The sequence below is a fragment of the Neophocaena asiaeorientalis genome, unplaced genomic scaffold (assembly GCF_003031525.2).
Source record: "Neophocaena asiaeorientalis asiaeorientalis breed wild unplaced genomic scaffold, Neophocaena_asiaeorientalis_V1.1 scaffold39, whole genome shotgun sequence".
NCBI lineage: Eukaryota > Metazoa > Chordata > Mammalia > Artiodactyla > Phocoenidae > Neophocaena > Neophocaena asiaeorientalis.
Genome location: NW_020175670.1, coordinates 5110698 through 5124572, shown reverse-complemented (window position 1 = coordinate 5124572; position 13875 = coordinate 5110698). Strand labels below are relative to the sequence as shown.

The window sequence follows — 13875 nt, the reverse complement described above, 5'->3', positions numbered from 1 at the left end:
AGAGCTATTTCAGTTGTCTCCTGTGTCCCTATGACATACTCCAATCAATGTGGGTTTTGCTTTTTTTTTTTTTTAAGCGATAGTTTACTTTCCAGAAATTTGTTTTTTAAAAATCAGTGTCAGTGGGGCCTGGATGGTGGCTGGAAATGGGGCTTTCCTGGGAGGAGGAGGGCAACGGTGGGGATGCAGCAGCTCCACAGCCCCAATCCCTGACGAGTGCGCCTGCGGCTCATCTCTTAAGGCTGCCTCTGGTGCAAGTGAAGGCCTTGGTGAAGGCGGACCCCAACGTGATGCTCGCGGGACAGGAAGCCAGCTTCATTTTGGCACGAACCGTGGAACTGTTTGTGGAAACCATAGCAAAAGATGCCTACTGTTGTGCTCAACAAGGGAAGAGGAAAACCCTTCAGAGGAGAGATGTGGGTAATGCAATAGAAGCTGTGGATGAATTTGCTTTTCTGGAAGGTACTTTGGATTGATTGCTGAGCTGGGCAGTTTTGTGAGCCTGTACCTGCATCCTTCAGCTAAGCCCTCTGCAGGCCTCAGCTTTGAAGAAGAGTCTTTGGAATACTGAACTTACACTTTTCCTGTTCTGCCTTCGCCTAAGCCTGGATAGGCAGAGATCTCACCTGTTAGCTTTTCTCTGTAAGGTCTTCCACTACTTGTGTCTTCCATTTCTGGCCTGGATGCAGCTGCTGCTGCTTGCGGTAGAGATAGAGAAAATGATTTTGTAGGTTGCTTAATAAATGATAAGGACCAAATAAAAGTTTCTGATCAACCTCAAAAAAAAATGTCTTTGCCATTTGTTAAACCTTAACTATTTTATAGATTAGGATACACTAATATGTAACTTACAGGCTTGCATTAAATGTTAAATGACATTTGTTCTCAACAATTGATACTTGAATATAACAGTTACTCTCTAGTTATAGGCATTAAGCCCTGTGGGGAAGAAATCCCCAGACCTCCTGCTCTTAGTGTGATCCTCACAGAAGAGCTTTATCCTGTCTGTTGCCAGGAGCCCAGGTAGCTTGGGTTTCAGCTGCCTTAAAGTTTTCAACTCTTGATTATTCTATGGTGATAATACTTCTGATTCCAACTTTGAAGTGAAGGATATTTTGGTTCCTAGGGGGAAAGTGATCACTACTATTCCTTCTAATGTAGAAAATTAAATACATGGTGACTCAGGTGATTCTAATTGCTTGGAGTTGAAGCCAGAGGGATGCATTTTCAGTTCTAATTTGGAGTGTGACTTTCATGCAGTCACCTTGGAGATTGACTTAGGGGAAAAACAGAAAAGCCTCCTTCCTGCTAATAAGAGCTGGTGGAAATACTGCTTTTGGTCTCAGGAGTCCAATTACACCACTAAATGTAGCTGTAAGACTTTATGCATGAGAAGCATTATTAAAATGCTCACAAACTAACACACCTTAGCATGTCACACCATGGAGGGTCATGTAATGGCTGTTGTATGTGGGAGATTGCAACCCTGGAGGTGCAGAGAAATTTGTTTTACTGAGGAAACACAAGTTAGTTTACATGCCCAAATTCTCACTGCTAATTACTAGGGAAATAGAGGTAGCTGTCCTCGGTTGGGAGTCAATATTATAGACTTCAGGGCTTATCAAATGTCTTTGACCTGCACTCTGCCTCTCAGTAACTTCGGGCAAAGAAATTACCCTCTCCCACGTCTTCATTGTTTCACGTTAAAATGGACAACACAGGGCTTCCCTGGTGGCGCAGTGGTTGAGAGTCCGCCTTCCGATGCAGGGGATGCGGGTTCATGCCCCAGTCCGGGAAGATCTTGCACGCCGCGGAGCGGCTGGGCCCGTGAGCCATGGCCGCTGAGCCTGTGCGTCAGGAGGCAATGGGAGAGGCCACAACAGTGAGAGGCCCGAGTACCGCCAAAAAAAAAAAAAAAAAGTGAAGATGTCTGGGAAGGGCCTGGCTTCTAGAAGTTTCCCTCTAGTATCAGCATCTTCCCTACTGCTCTCCCTGAGACCTCAGCCATGTGTAACCCCATGGGGTAACGTCAACTTTGTATTCTATGTGAGGGCAGCACCCCCCTGGAGTTGTGCAACTCAAGAGGTTCTTGTTTCTCCAATAAACCCTATTAACTGACATCTTGGATTTATCAAAGATCATGTCCAGTTGGCTTATTCTTTAGAATGTTACTAATCTTTGGCAATGAAGGTAATTTTGGTTTTTTTAATTGAAGTATAGTTTGCTGTACAATATTATGTAAGTACAGGTGTACAATATAGCGATTCATAATTTTTAAAGGTTATATTCCATTTATAGTTATAAAATATTGCCTACATTCCCCTTGTTGTACAACATATCCTTTGTTTATTTATTTTTGGCTGTGTTGGGTCTTCATTGCTGTGTGTGGGCTTTCTCTAGCTGTGGCGAGCAGGGGCTACTCTGTTGCAGTGCGTGGGCTTCTCACTGCAGTGGCTTCTCTTGTTGCAGAGCATTGGCTCTAGGTGCATGGGCTTCAGTAGTTGTGGCACGTGGGCTCAGTAGTTGTGGTTCACAGGCTTTAGAGCACAGGCTCAGTAGTTGTGGCGCATGGGCTTAGTTGCTCCACGGCATGTGGGATCTTCCTGGACCAGGGCTGGAACCCATGTCCCCTGCGTTGGCAGGCTGATTCTTAACCACTGTGCCACCAGGGAAGTTCCTACAACATAGCCTTTTAGCTTATTTTATACCTAATAGTTTGTACCACTTAAGCCCCTACCCCATGTTGTCCCCCGCTTCCCTCTCCCCAGTGGTAACCACTAGTTTGTTTATATCTGTGAGTCTGCTGCTTTTTTGTTACAGTCACTAGTTTGTTGTACTTTTTTAGATTCCGCATATAAGTGATATCATACAGTATTTGTCTTTCTCTGTCTGACTTATTTCACTTAGCATAATACACTCTAGGTTCATCCATGTTGTTGCAGATGGCAGAATTTCATTTTTTAATGGCTGAGTAATATTCCATTGTATAAATATATATATGTACCACATCTTCTTTATCCATTCATCTGCTGGACACCTAGGTTGCTTCCATACTTAGGCAATTGTAAATAATGCTGCTGTGAACATTGGGGTGCATGTATCTTTTTGAATTAGTGTTGTTGTTGGTTTTTTTTCCCTGTATATATACCCAGGAGTGGAATTGTTGGGTCATATGGTAGTTCTAATTTTAGTTTTTTGAGAAACCTCCATAGTGGCTACACCAATTTACGTTCCCACCAGCGGTGTACGAAGGTTCCCTTTTCTCCACATCCTTGCCAACATTTGTTATTTGTGTTCTTTTTGTTGCTATATGCGGGCCTCTCACTGTTGTGGCCTCTCCCGTTGCGGAGCACAGGCTCCAGACGCGCAGGCTCAGCGGCCATGGCTCACGGGCCCAGCCGCTCCGTGGCATGTGGGATCTTCCCAGACCGGGGCACGTACCTGTGTCCCCTGCATCGGCAGGCAGACTCTCAACCACTGCGCCACAGGGGAAGCCCAGGGGAAGTCCAGGAGAAGCCCCCTTCTGCCTGCTTCCTAATCGAGTTTTTGTTTTTTGATGTCGACTTATATGAGCTGTTTATATATGTTGGATATTAATCCCTTATTGGTCATATCGTTTGCAAATGTTTTCTCCCATTCAGTAGGTTGTCTTTTTGTTTTGTGGATGTTTTTCTTTGCTGTGCTAAAGCATTTAAGTTTAATTAGGTTCCATTTGTTTATTTTTGCTTTTATTTCCTTCGCTTTAGGAGACAGATAAAAAAAAGTGCTGCGATTTATGTTGAAGAGTGTTATGCCTATGTTTTCCTCCAGGAGTTTTATAGTATCCAGTCTTGCATTGAGGTCTTTAATCCATTTTGAGTTTATTTTTGTATATGGTGTTAGAGAATGTAATGAAGGTGACTTGTTGTGCTTTCAGTAGATAAAGCCACCTGATGCTAGGTTTCCCCCCTTTTTAACTAATACCCAGAATGTCCAATTGAGGTATATTTAGGTTACACATCTATTCAGTATAATATGGTCTGTCTTAAAGACCCATGATCATGAAAAAATGTTTATGCATGAAACTAGTGAGATAGTTTTGTAAACTGTGTATGCATATGTGTTTAGAAAAGACAGGACCATAATTGCTAGATGTTTACTATATTCTAAATTAAACTTAGTCACAGCGAAGCTTAAGCAACTTGCCCAATCTTACTCAGCTAGTGAGGAATGTTGCTGACATTCAAACTCAAGCAGACTGGCTCTAGGAGCCCACGATATTAATGATCATTGCTGGGCAGAGGTGGACCTACCTTAAGGTGAATGAAGTTTAAGCTTTAGGGCCTCACACTTTAATGGCTCCTTCCAGCATCCTGGCTTTTGTGTCCTTGTGAAATTTACAGATCCTTAAAAAACGTGGGTCTGCTCCTGCCTCTGGATGTTGAGATTATGAGTGATTTTAACTTTATATCCTCATTTTCCAAGCTTTCTAAAATTGCTATATTACTTTTATAGTAAAAAAGCTTAAGTTTTTGTCTAGGACTGTAATGAATGAATTACGGAATGAACTCTGTCTGAGCTGCTGCTGGTTAGTTTAGCTTACCTCCCAAGTTTCTTCAGTTTAGAACTGAAGTCCGTGCAACTGAGTCTTCTAAGATGAAATGGGCTTCATTACAAGGCTACTTTAGAACTTTGAATGATCATCTTTATGTTCTCCTAAAGCCCAAGTTACTTGGAACCTGTTCAGTTTCCTGCACATCCTGACATGTTCAATAATGGCTTGACATTTGGGAGTTACTTTCTGTGTCCCTTGAATGATGTGATCTTATTAATTCATTTGTATTATAGTGTTAAGTTGTTCATCCTTTTCATTCTTGACCTGGCTTGGTGTAGCGGCAAGGAGTGGGGTGCTGTGGATTGCCTGTGTGGTTGGGTTGTCTGGTATAATCCTGTAGAATGAGCATTACTGGACCTCTCCCAGGATTAGGAGGTTGGAGCTAAGATAAGGCACGTAGAGCTCAGCACATCGTGGCCATGCCTTGAGCATTTTTATTAATGTAACATAAACTGTTATAGGAGTGGAGTGTGTGTGTGTGTGTGAATATTTATGAACAAAAGAGAAAGAGAAGTAGAGAAGTCTCAGCAGATGAAATAGTATGGATAATGTTCCCTCCTAGTACAAAATACCTGGATTTGGACAATTTAAGTTACCTGATGGTTTCCTTTCCCTGGTCATGTTAATATCCTTAACCTGATTCAAAATCAAATTTTATAGTAATGCATCTCTTCACTCTTAGGAATCAGATGCATTCCACAGTGTTCATCATTCTCTAAAAAACAGGCTTTTTTATTTTTTTAATCTTACCTTAATATGGTAGTACATTTGTCACAATGAATGAACTAACAATGATACGTTATTGTTAACTTAAGTCCAGACTTTATTTCTTTAGTTTTCACCTAATGTCCTTTTTCTGTTCCGGAATCCCATCTAGGATACCACATGATATGTCGTTGTCCTGTCTCCCTAGGCTCCTCTTGGCTGTGATTTATTGAACTAAAACCAATTACGTTGATCCAAGGTGCTGCTTTGGCTCTGGCTCTTGACAATTCCACTGTTTGTGGTCTCCTGGGGCCAGTGCAGGCAGCACAGCTGTGGTTGAGACCTGAGGGTTGTGCCATCATATCTGCCTCTTACCAGATGGGTGCCTTGGCCAACTTAACCCCTGCTGAGCCTCGATTTCCTCATCTGTAAAGTGGTTCAGTATCTGCCTTGTAGGGTTGTTGTGAAAGCACATGAGAATACTCGTGAAGTGCTTTGGGGTGTGCTAGAATAGCAAGTGCTATGGTTTTAATTTTCATCACCACCTATCTCTTTGCATTCATCTCTCCTTTTTTTTTTTTTTGGGGTACTTGGGCCTGTCACTGTTGTGGCCTCTCCCGTCGCGGAGCACAAGCTCCTGGACACGCAGGCTCAGCGGCCATGACTCACGGGCCCAGCCGCTCCGCGGCATGTGGGATCTTCCCGGACCGGGCACGAACCAGTGTCCCCTGCATCGGCAGGCGGACTCTCAACCACTGTGCCAGCAGGGAAGCCCCATCTCTCCTTTTTATCCAACTGAAATTCCAAGCTACCAAGTGTCCCCTATTTCCTGGGATAAGGGCCCATTTCCAAAGCAACTTTTCCTAAAAGTTATTATCCTAATTCATGGCTCCCAGTCCGTCAGTGCCTCATTCTTTGCAGTGAGTGGGGTACGTTCTGTTTCACATCAAGACATGCGTAATACAAGTGTATTTACCCTCTTGTAGGCCACTGATTTTTAAGAAGGGAATCATATGATTGAACTTTATAAGGACAGAAGAGGGGCTTTGAAAACGGAGATTCATAGGTTTATTTGCTTTGCTTGACATTAAAGTTGCTCTAGTCATTAGAGGAAACAACTTTAAATGTCCAGTGTTTGGATGTTTGAGTCCAAATTGAGTGGCCAATACCTGAATTCCCTATTTCACATTAAAATACAATACGTAGGACGACAAAAGCTTTATTTAACTATACTCACTACATCCAGTAGGTGGCAGCAAAGGAAAGCTTATGGCAACTTCAAAGCTAGGTTTGAACAAAGTTGAGCCGGGAAGGAAGAACCAGTAGCTTTTGGTGACTGGCCCTTCTGGGCAAGATGGAGAAGTATGATAGTGCTTGGGCCTTCATTTTGACCCACTGTTTTGGACTGGACTAACCAGTCCTAGTGTAGATTGGCTAAAGTCAGCCTTGTGAATTGCATGTTGGGCTATTCAAAATTTTGCCCAGGTTCTATTTATTTTATCAGAAGAATAAATAGAAATGAGTAGGAATAATTTCAAATCACAAGTTCATTAAATAAATGCTTCCTCTGCTGATGTTGAGTTAGCTGTTATCCCAAATACAATTGATTTGATATAATCAATTCTATAATCAACTCTACATTAGTGGAATCTGGCTTTCAACATCTTAACATTAGAAAATAGTAGACTTAATTGTATAATATTAAATTGTTATGACAGATCTTTAGGATAATGTTTTTCTCAACACTTCAGTTATACAATGTGAATTTTATTTTCAAGTAGTTTCTTTCTCCTTTTTTTTTTTTTTTTAAAGACTGCACCAGGCTGCTTATGACATCTTAGTTCCCCAACCAGGGATTGAACCTGGGTCACCACAGTAAAAGCGCTGAGTCCTAACCACTGGACCACCAGGGAATTCCCTTTCAAGTAGTTTCATATGGATGGGTTTGACCTTTACCATTAAGAAAACTGGGTCTGGTCCAGTATTAACATATAAGTAGTTGGGTGACATTAACCAATTCCTCTTCTGGCCTGAGTTTCCTCTCTTTTAAATAAAATAATTAAATCAACTCAAAGCTTATCGAAGTGCCTCATCTCCACAAGTTTATATACCACAAGCTCCACCATTCTCGCTCTTGGCCAATCCCAGCTTCAGGAGGTGTATACAGTAGACCTTTGGCTCTCAGCTCTTCAGATCCATGGCCCCTCATTATAAGCACTAGGTTGAGATGCCCCCTTTACAATCCTGAAAGAGTTCATAGCTAATATAACCTGCCTATATACATAATCTTAAGAAATCAATTTAAAGAAAATATGTTTCAATGGGTAAGTGCTCAGGTATCGTCACATGAGAAGACATAAAGTGAGGTGAGGCTTGTACTTAGAATCACGAAGACAGGGACAGCTGCAGATGGAGCAGGGGGTGGTGCGTTGACAGTTCAGATTCCACGAGCGGCCTTGTTATCGGTCATGCAATTTTCCCCAAATGGTGAAAATCTCGGTAAAGTCCCAAACAAAGTAACTACATTCTTCCCCTGACTTATCCACTATTGTATTTATGTAAACTTCAGTGCAAACAGCATGCAAACAAAATAGAGTTTCAGACAATTATACACAGATTTTTCATCGACACGAATGCCTCGAGGGACCTTTGAAAGCTGTGTAACATACAGCACAATTCCTCACTGTGTGAGGCTGTCTTTTTACGACCTGGCCCTGAATACGAAATGCCGGTGGAACATATCCCCGTTACCACAACAAAATATTTGCCCACGAATTTCCAAAACATCCATTAGGGCTTGGTACCACCCGCCCTAAGGATCACTTAGCTGTACTGGAGAAGCTTTCCTAAGTAACTTGTCGCAGGTAGAATTCCAGAGTGGCCCCCAAGCCTCCCAGGTCCTGGTGTGTAAACACCTTCTCCTGGGCACTCAATCAAACACTAAAGGGAGTTTGGCCCCAACAGTGAGAGGCCCGAGTACCCCCAAAAAAAAAAAAAAAAAGTGAAGATGTCTGGGAAGGGCCTGGCTTCTAGAAGTTTCCCTCTAGTATCAGCATCTTCCCTACTGCTCTCCCTGAGACCTCAGCCATGTGTAACCCCATGGGGTAACGTCAACTTTGTATTCTATGTGAGGGCAGCACCCCCCTGGAGTTGTGCAACTCAAGAGGTTCTTGTTTCTCCAATAAACCCTATTAACTGACATCTTGGATTTATCAAAGATCATGTCCAGTTGGCTTATTCTTTAGAATGTTACTAATCTTTGGCAATGAAGGTAATTTTGGTTTTTTTAATTGAAGTATAGTTTGCTGTACAATATTATGTAAGTACAGGTGTACAATATAGCGATTCATAATTTTTAAAGGTTATATTCCATTTATAGTTATAAAATATTGCCTACATTCCCCTTGTTGTACAACATATCCTTTGTTTATTTATTTTTGGCTGTGTTGGGTCTTCATTGCTGTGTGTGGGCTTTCTCTAGCTGTGGCGAGCAGGGGCTACTCTGTTGCAGTGCGTGGGCTTCTCACTGCAGTGGCTTCTCTTGTTGCAGAGCATTGGCTCTAGGTGCATGGGCTTCAGTAGTTGTGGCACGTGGGCTCAGTAGTTGTGGCGCATGGGCTTAGTTGCTCCACGGCATGTGGGATCTTCCTGGACCAGGGCTGGAACCCATGTCCCCTGCGTTGGCAGGCTGATTCTTAACCACTGTGCCACCAGGGAAGTTCCTACAACATAGCCTTTTAGCTTATTTTATACCTAATAGTTTGTACCACTTAAGCCCCTACCCCATGTTGTCCCCCGCTTCCCTCTCCCCAGTGGTAACCACTAGTTTGTTTATATCTGTGAGTCTGCTGCTTTTTTGTTACAGTCACTAGTTTGTTGTACTTTTTTAGATTCCGCATATAAGTGATATCATACAGTATTTGTCTTTCTCTGTCTGACTTATTTCACTTAGCATAATACACTCTAGGTTCATCCATGTTGTTGCAGATGGCAGAATTTCATTTTTTAATGGCTGAGTAATATTCCATTGTATAAATATATATATGTACCACATCTTCTTTATCCATTCATCTGCTGGACACCTAGGTTGCTTCCATACTTAGGCAATTGTAAATAATGCTGCTGTGAACATTGGGGTGCATGTATCTTTTTGAATTAGTGTTGTTGTTGGTTTTTTTTCCCTGTATATATACCCAGGAGTGGAATTGTTGGGTCATATGGTAGTTCTAATTTTAGTTTTTTGAGAAACCTCCATAGTGGCTACACCAATTTACGTTCCCACCAGCGGTGTACGAAGGTTCCCTTTTCTCCACATCCTTGCCAACATTTGTTATTTGTGTTCTTTTTGTTGCTATATGCGGGCCTCTCACTGTTGTGGCCTCTCCCGTTGCGGAGCACAGGCTCCAGACGCGCAGGCTCAGCGGCCATGGCTCACGGGCCCAGCCGCTCCGTGGCATGTGGGATCTTCCCAGACCGGGGCACGTACCTGTGTCCCCTGCATCGGCAGGCAGACTCTCAACCACTGCGCCACAGGGGAAGCCCAGGGGAAGTCCAGGAGAAGCCCCCTTCTGCCTGCTTCCTAATCGAGTTTTTGTTTTTTGATGTCGACTTATATGAGCTGTTTATATATGTTGGATATTAATCCCTTATTGGTCATATCGTTTGCAAATGTTTTCTCCCATTCAGTAGGTTGTCTTTTTGTTTTGTGGATGTTTTTCTTTGCTGTGCTAAAGCATTTAAGTTTAATTAGGTTCCATTTGTTTATTTTTGCTTTTATTTCCTTCGCTTTAGGAGACAGATAAAAAAAAGTGCTGCGATTTATGTTGAAGAGTGTTATGCCTATGTTTTCCTCCAGGAGTTTTATAGTATCCAGTCTTGCATTGAGGTCTTTAATCCATTTTGAGTTTATTTTTGTATATGGTGTTAGAGAATGTAATGAAGGTGACTTGTTGTGCTTTCAGTAGATAAAGCCACCTGATGCTAGGTTTCCCCCCTTTTTAACTAATACCCAGAATGTCCAATTGAGGTATATTTAGGTTACACATCTATTCAGTATAATATGGTCTGTCTTAAAGACCCATGATCATGAAAAAATGTTTATGCATGAAACTAGTGAGATAGTTTTGTAAACTGTGTATGCATATGTGTTTAGAAAAGACAGGACCATAATTGCTAGATGTTTACTATATTCTAAATTAAACTTAGTCACAGCGAAGCTTAAGCAACTTGCCCAATCTTACTCAGCTAGTGAGGAATGTTGCTGACATTCAAACTCAAGCAGACTGGCTCTAGGAGCCCACGATATTAATGATCATTGCTGGGCAGAGGTGGACCTACCTTAAGGTGAATGAAGTTTAAGCTTTAGGGCCTCACACTTTAATGGCTCCTTCCAGCATCCTGGCTTTTGTGTCCTTGTGAAATTTACAGATCCTTAAAAAACGTGGGTCTGCTCCTGCCTCTGGATGTTGAGATTATGAGTGATTTTAACTTTATATCCTCATTTTCCAAGCTTTCTAAAATTGCTATATTACTTTTATAGTAAAAAAGCTTAAGTTTTTGTCTAGGACTGTAATGAATGAATTACGGAATGAACTCTGTCTGAGCTGCTGCTGGTTAGTTTAGCTTACCTCCCAAGTTTCTTCAGTTTAGAACTGAAGTCCGTGCAACTGAGTCTTCTAAGATGAAATGGGCTTCATTACAAGGCTACTTTAGAACTTTGAATGATCATCTTTATGTTCTCCTAAAGCCCAAGTTACTTGGAACCTGTTCAGTTTCCTGCACATCCTGACATGTTCAATAATGGCTTGACATTTGGGAGTTACTTTCTGTGTCCCTTGAATGATGTGATCTTATTAATTCATTTGTATTATAGTGTTAAGTTGTTCATCCTTTTCATTCTTGACCTGGCTTGGTGTAGCGGCAAGGAGTGGGGTGCTGTGGATTGCCTGTGTGGTTGGGTTGTCTGGTATAATCCTGTAGAATGAGCATTACTGGACCTCTCCCAGGATTAGGAGGTTGGAGCTAAGATAAGGCACGTAGAGCTCAGCACATCGTGGCCATGCCTTGAGCATTTTTATTAATGTAACATAAACTGTTATAGGAGTGGAGTGTGTGTGTGTGTGTGAATATTTATGAACAAAAGAGAAAGAGAAGTAGAGAAGTCTCAGCAGATGAAATAGTATGGATAATGTTCCCTCCTAGTACAAAATACCTGGATTTGGACAATTTAAGTTACCTGATGGTTTCCTTTCCCTGGTCATGTTAATATCCTTAACCTGATTCAAAATCAAATTTTATAGTAATGCATCTCTTCACTCTTAGGAATCAGATGCATTCCACAGTGTTCATCATTCTCTAAAAAACAGGCTTTTTTATTTTTTTAATCTTACCTTAATATGGTAGTACATTTGTCACAATGAATGAACTAACAATGATACGTTATTGTTAACTTAAGTCCAGACTTTATTTCTTTAGTTTTCACCTAATGTCCTTTTTCTGTTCCGGAATCCCATCTAGGATACCACATGATATGTCGTTGTCCTGTCTCCCTAGGCTCCTCTTGGCTGTGATTTATTGAACTAAAACCAATTACGTTGATCCAAGGTGCTGCTTTGGCTCTGGCTCTTGACAATTCCACTGTTTGTGGTCTCCTGGGGCCAGTGCAGGCAGCACAGCTGTGGTTGAGACCTGAGGGTTGTGCCATCATATCTGCCTCTTACCAGATGGGTGCCTTGGCCAACTTAACCCCTGCTGAGCCTCGATTTCCTCATCTGTAAAGTGGTTCAGTATCTGCCTTGTAGGGTTGTTGTGAAAGCACATGAGAATACTCGTGAAGTGCTTTGGGGTGTGCTAGAATAGCAAGTGCTATGGTTTTAATTTTCATCACCACCTATCTCTTTGCATTCATCTCTCCTTTTTTTTTTTTTTGCGGTACTTGGGCCTGTCACTGTTGTGGCCTCTCCCGTCGCGGAGCACAAGCTCCTGGACACGCAGGCTCAGCGGCCATGACTCACGGGCCCAGCCGCTCCGCGGCATGTGGGATCTTCCCGGACCGGGCACGAACCAGTGTCCCCTGCATCGGCAGGCGGACTCTCAACCACTGTGCCAGCAGGGAAGCCCCATCTCTCCTTTTTATCCAACTGAAATTCCAAGCTACCAAGTGTCCCCTATTTCCTGGGATAAGGGCCCATTTCCAAAGCAACTTTTCCTAAAAGTTATTATCCTAATTCATGGCTCCCAGTCCGTCAGTGCCTCATTCTTTGCAGTGAGTGGGGTACGTTCTGTTTCACATCAAGACATGCGTAATACAAGTGTATTTACCCTCTTGTAGGCCACTGATTTTTAAGAAGGGAATCATATGATTGAACTTTATAAGGACAGAAGAGGGGCTTTGAAAACGGAGATTCATAGGTTTATTTGCTTTGCTTGACATTAAAGTTGCTCTAGTCATTAGAGGAAACAACTTTAAATGTCCAGTGTTTGGATGTTTGAGTCCAAATTGAGTGGCCAATACCTGAATTCCCTATTTCACATTAAAATACAATACGTAGGACGACAAAAGCTTTATTTAACTATACTCACTACATCCAGTAGGTGGCAGCAAAGGAAAGCTTATGGCAACTTCAAAGCTAGGTTTGAACAAAGTTGAGCCGGGAAGGAAGAACCAGTAGCTTTTGGTGACTGGCCCTTCTGGGCAAGATGGAGAAGTATGATAGTGCTTGGGCCTTCATTTTGACCCACTGTTTTGGACTGGACTAACCAGTCCTAGTGTAGATTGGCTAAAGTCAGCCTTGTGAATTGCATGTTGGGCTATTCAAAATTTTGCCCAGGTTCTATTTATTTTATCAGAAGAATAAATAGAAATGAGTAGGAATAATTTCAAATCACAAGTTCATTAAATAAATGCTTCCTCTGCTGATGTTGAGTTAGCTGTTATCCCAAATACAATTGATTTGATATAATCAATTCTATAATCAACTCTACATTAGTGGAATCTGGCTTTCAACATCTTAACATTAGAAAATAGTAGACTTAATTGTATAATATTAAATTGTTATGACAGATCTTTAGGATAATGTTTTTCTCAACACTTCAGTTATACAATGTGAATTTTATTTTCAAGTAGTTTCTTTCTCCTTTTTTTTTTTTTTTTAAAGACTGCACCAGGCTGCTTATGACATCTTAGTTCCCCAACCAGGGATTGAACCTGGGTCACCACAGTAAAAGCGCTGAGTCCTAACCACTGGACCACCAGGGAATTCCCTTTCAAGTAGTTTCATATGGATGGGTTTGACCTTTACCATTAAGAAAACTGGGTCTGGTCCAGTATTAACATATAAGTAGTTGGGTGACATTAACCAATTCCTCTTCTGGCCTGAGTTTCCTCTCTTTTAAATAAAATAATTAAATCAACTCAAAGCTTATCGAAGTGCCTCATCTCCACAAGTTTATATACCACAAGCTCCACCATTCTCGCTCTTGGCCAATCCCAGCTTCAGGAGGTGTATACAGTAGACCTTTGGCTCTCAGCTCTTCAGATCCATGGCCCCTCATTATAAGCACTAGGTTGAGATGCC

The 13875-nt window shown here is 41.9% G+C and overlaps 1 protein-coding gene and 2 non-coding genes across 3 annotated transcripts; 1 reads left to right on the top strand and 2 right to left on the bottom strand.

Annotated features, from left to right (window-relative positions):
* The first annotated feature begins 146 nt into the window (after window positions 1–146).
* On the top strand, window positions 147–476 carry LOC112390645 (DNA polymerase epsilon subunit 4-like). The gene has a single exon (XM_024731673.1). The coding sequence runs from the start codon at window positions 147–149 to the stop codon at window positions 474–476; it is 330 nt and encodes a 109-aa protein (XP_024587441.1).
* A 6664-nt stretch (window positions 477–7140) lies between these two features.
* Window positions 7141–7212, bottom strand: TRNAK-UUU (transfer RNA lysine (anticodon UUU)). The gene has a single exon. It is a non-coding gene; the product is annotated as a tRNA-Lys (tRNA).
* A 6272-nt stretch (window positions 7213–13484) lies between these two features.
* On the bottom strand, window positions 13485–13556 carry TRNAK-UUU (transfer RNA lysine (anticodon UUU)). The gene has a single exon. It is a non-coding gene; the product is annotated as a tRNA-Lys (tRNA).
* Between the last annotated feature and the right edge of the window lie 319 nt (window positions 13557–13875).

Bases quoted from the DNA above. Each gene is read 5' to 3' on its own strand.
- LOC112390645 (XM_024731673.1), top strand. From the start codon at position 147: ATGGGGCTTTCCTGGGAGGAGGAGGGCAACGGTGGGGATGCAGCAGCT.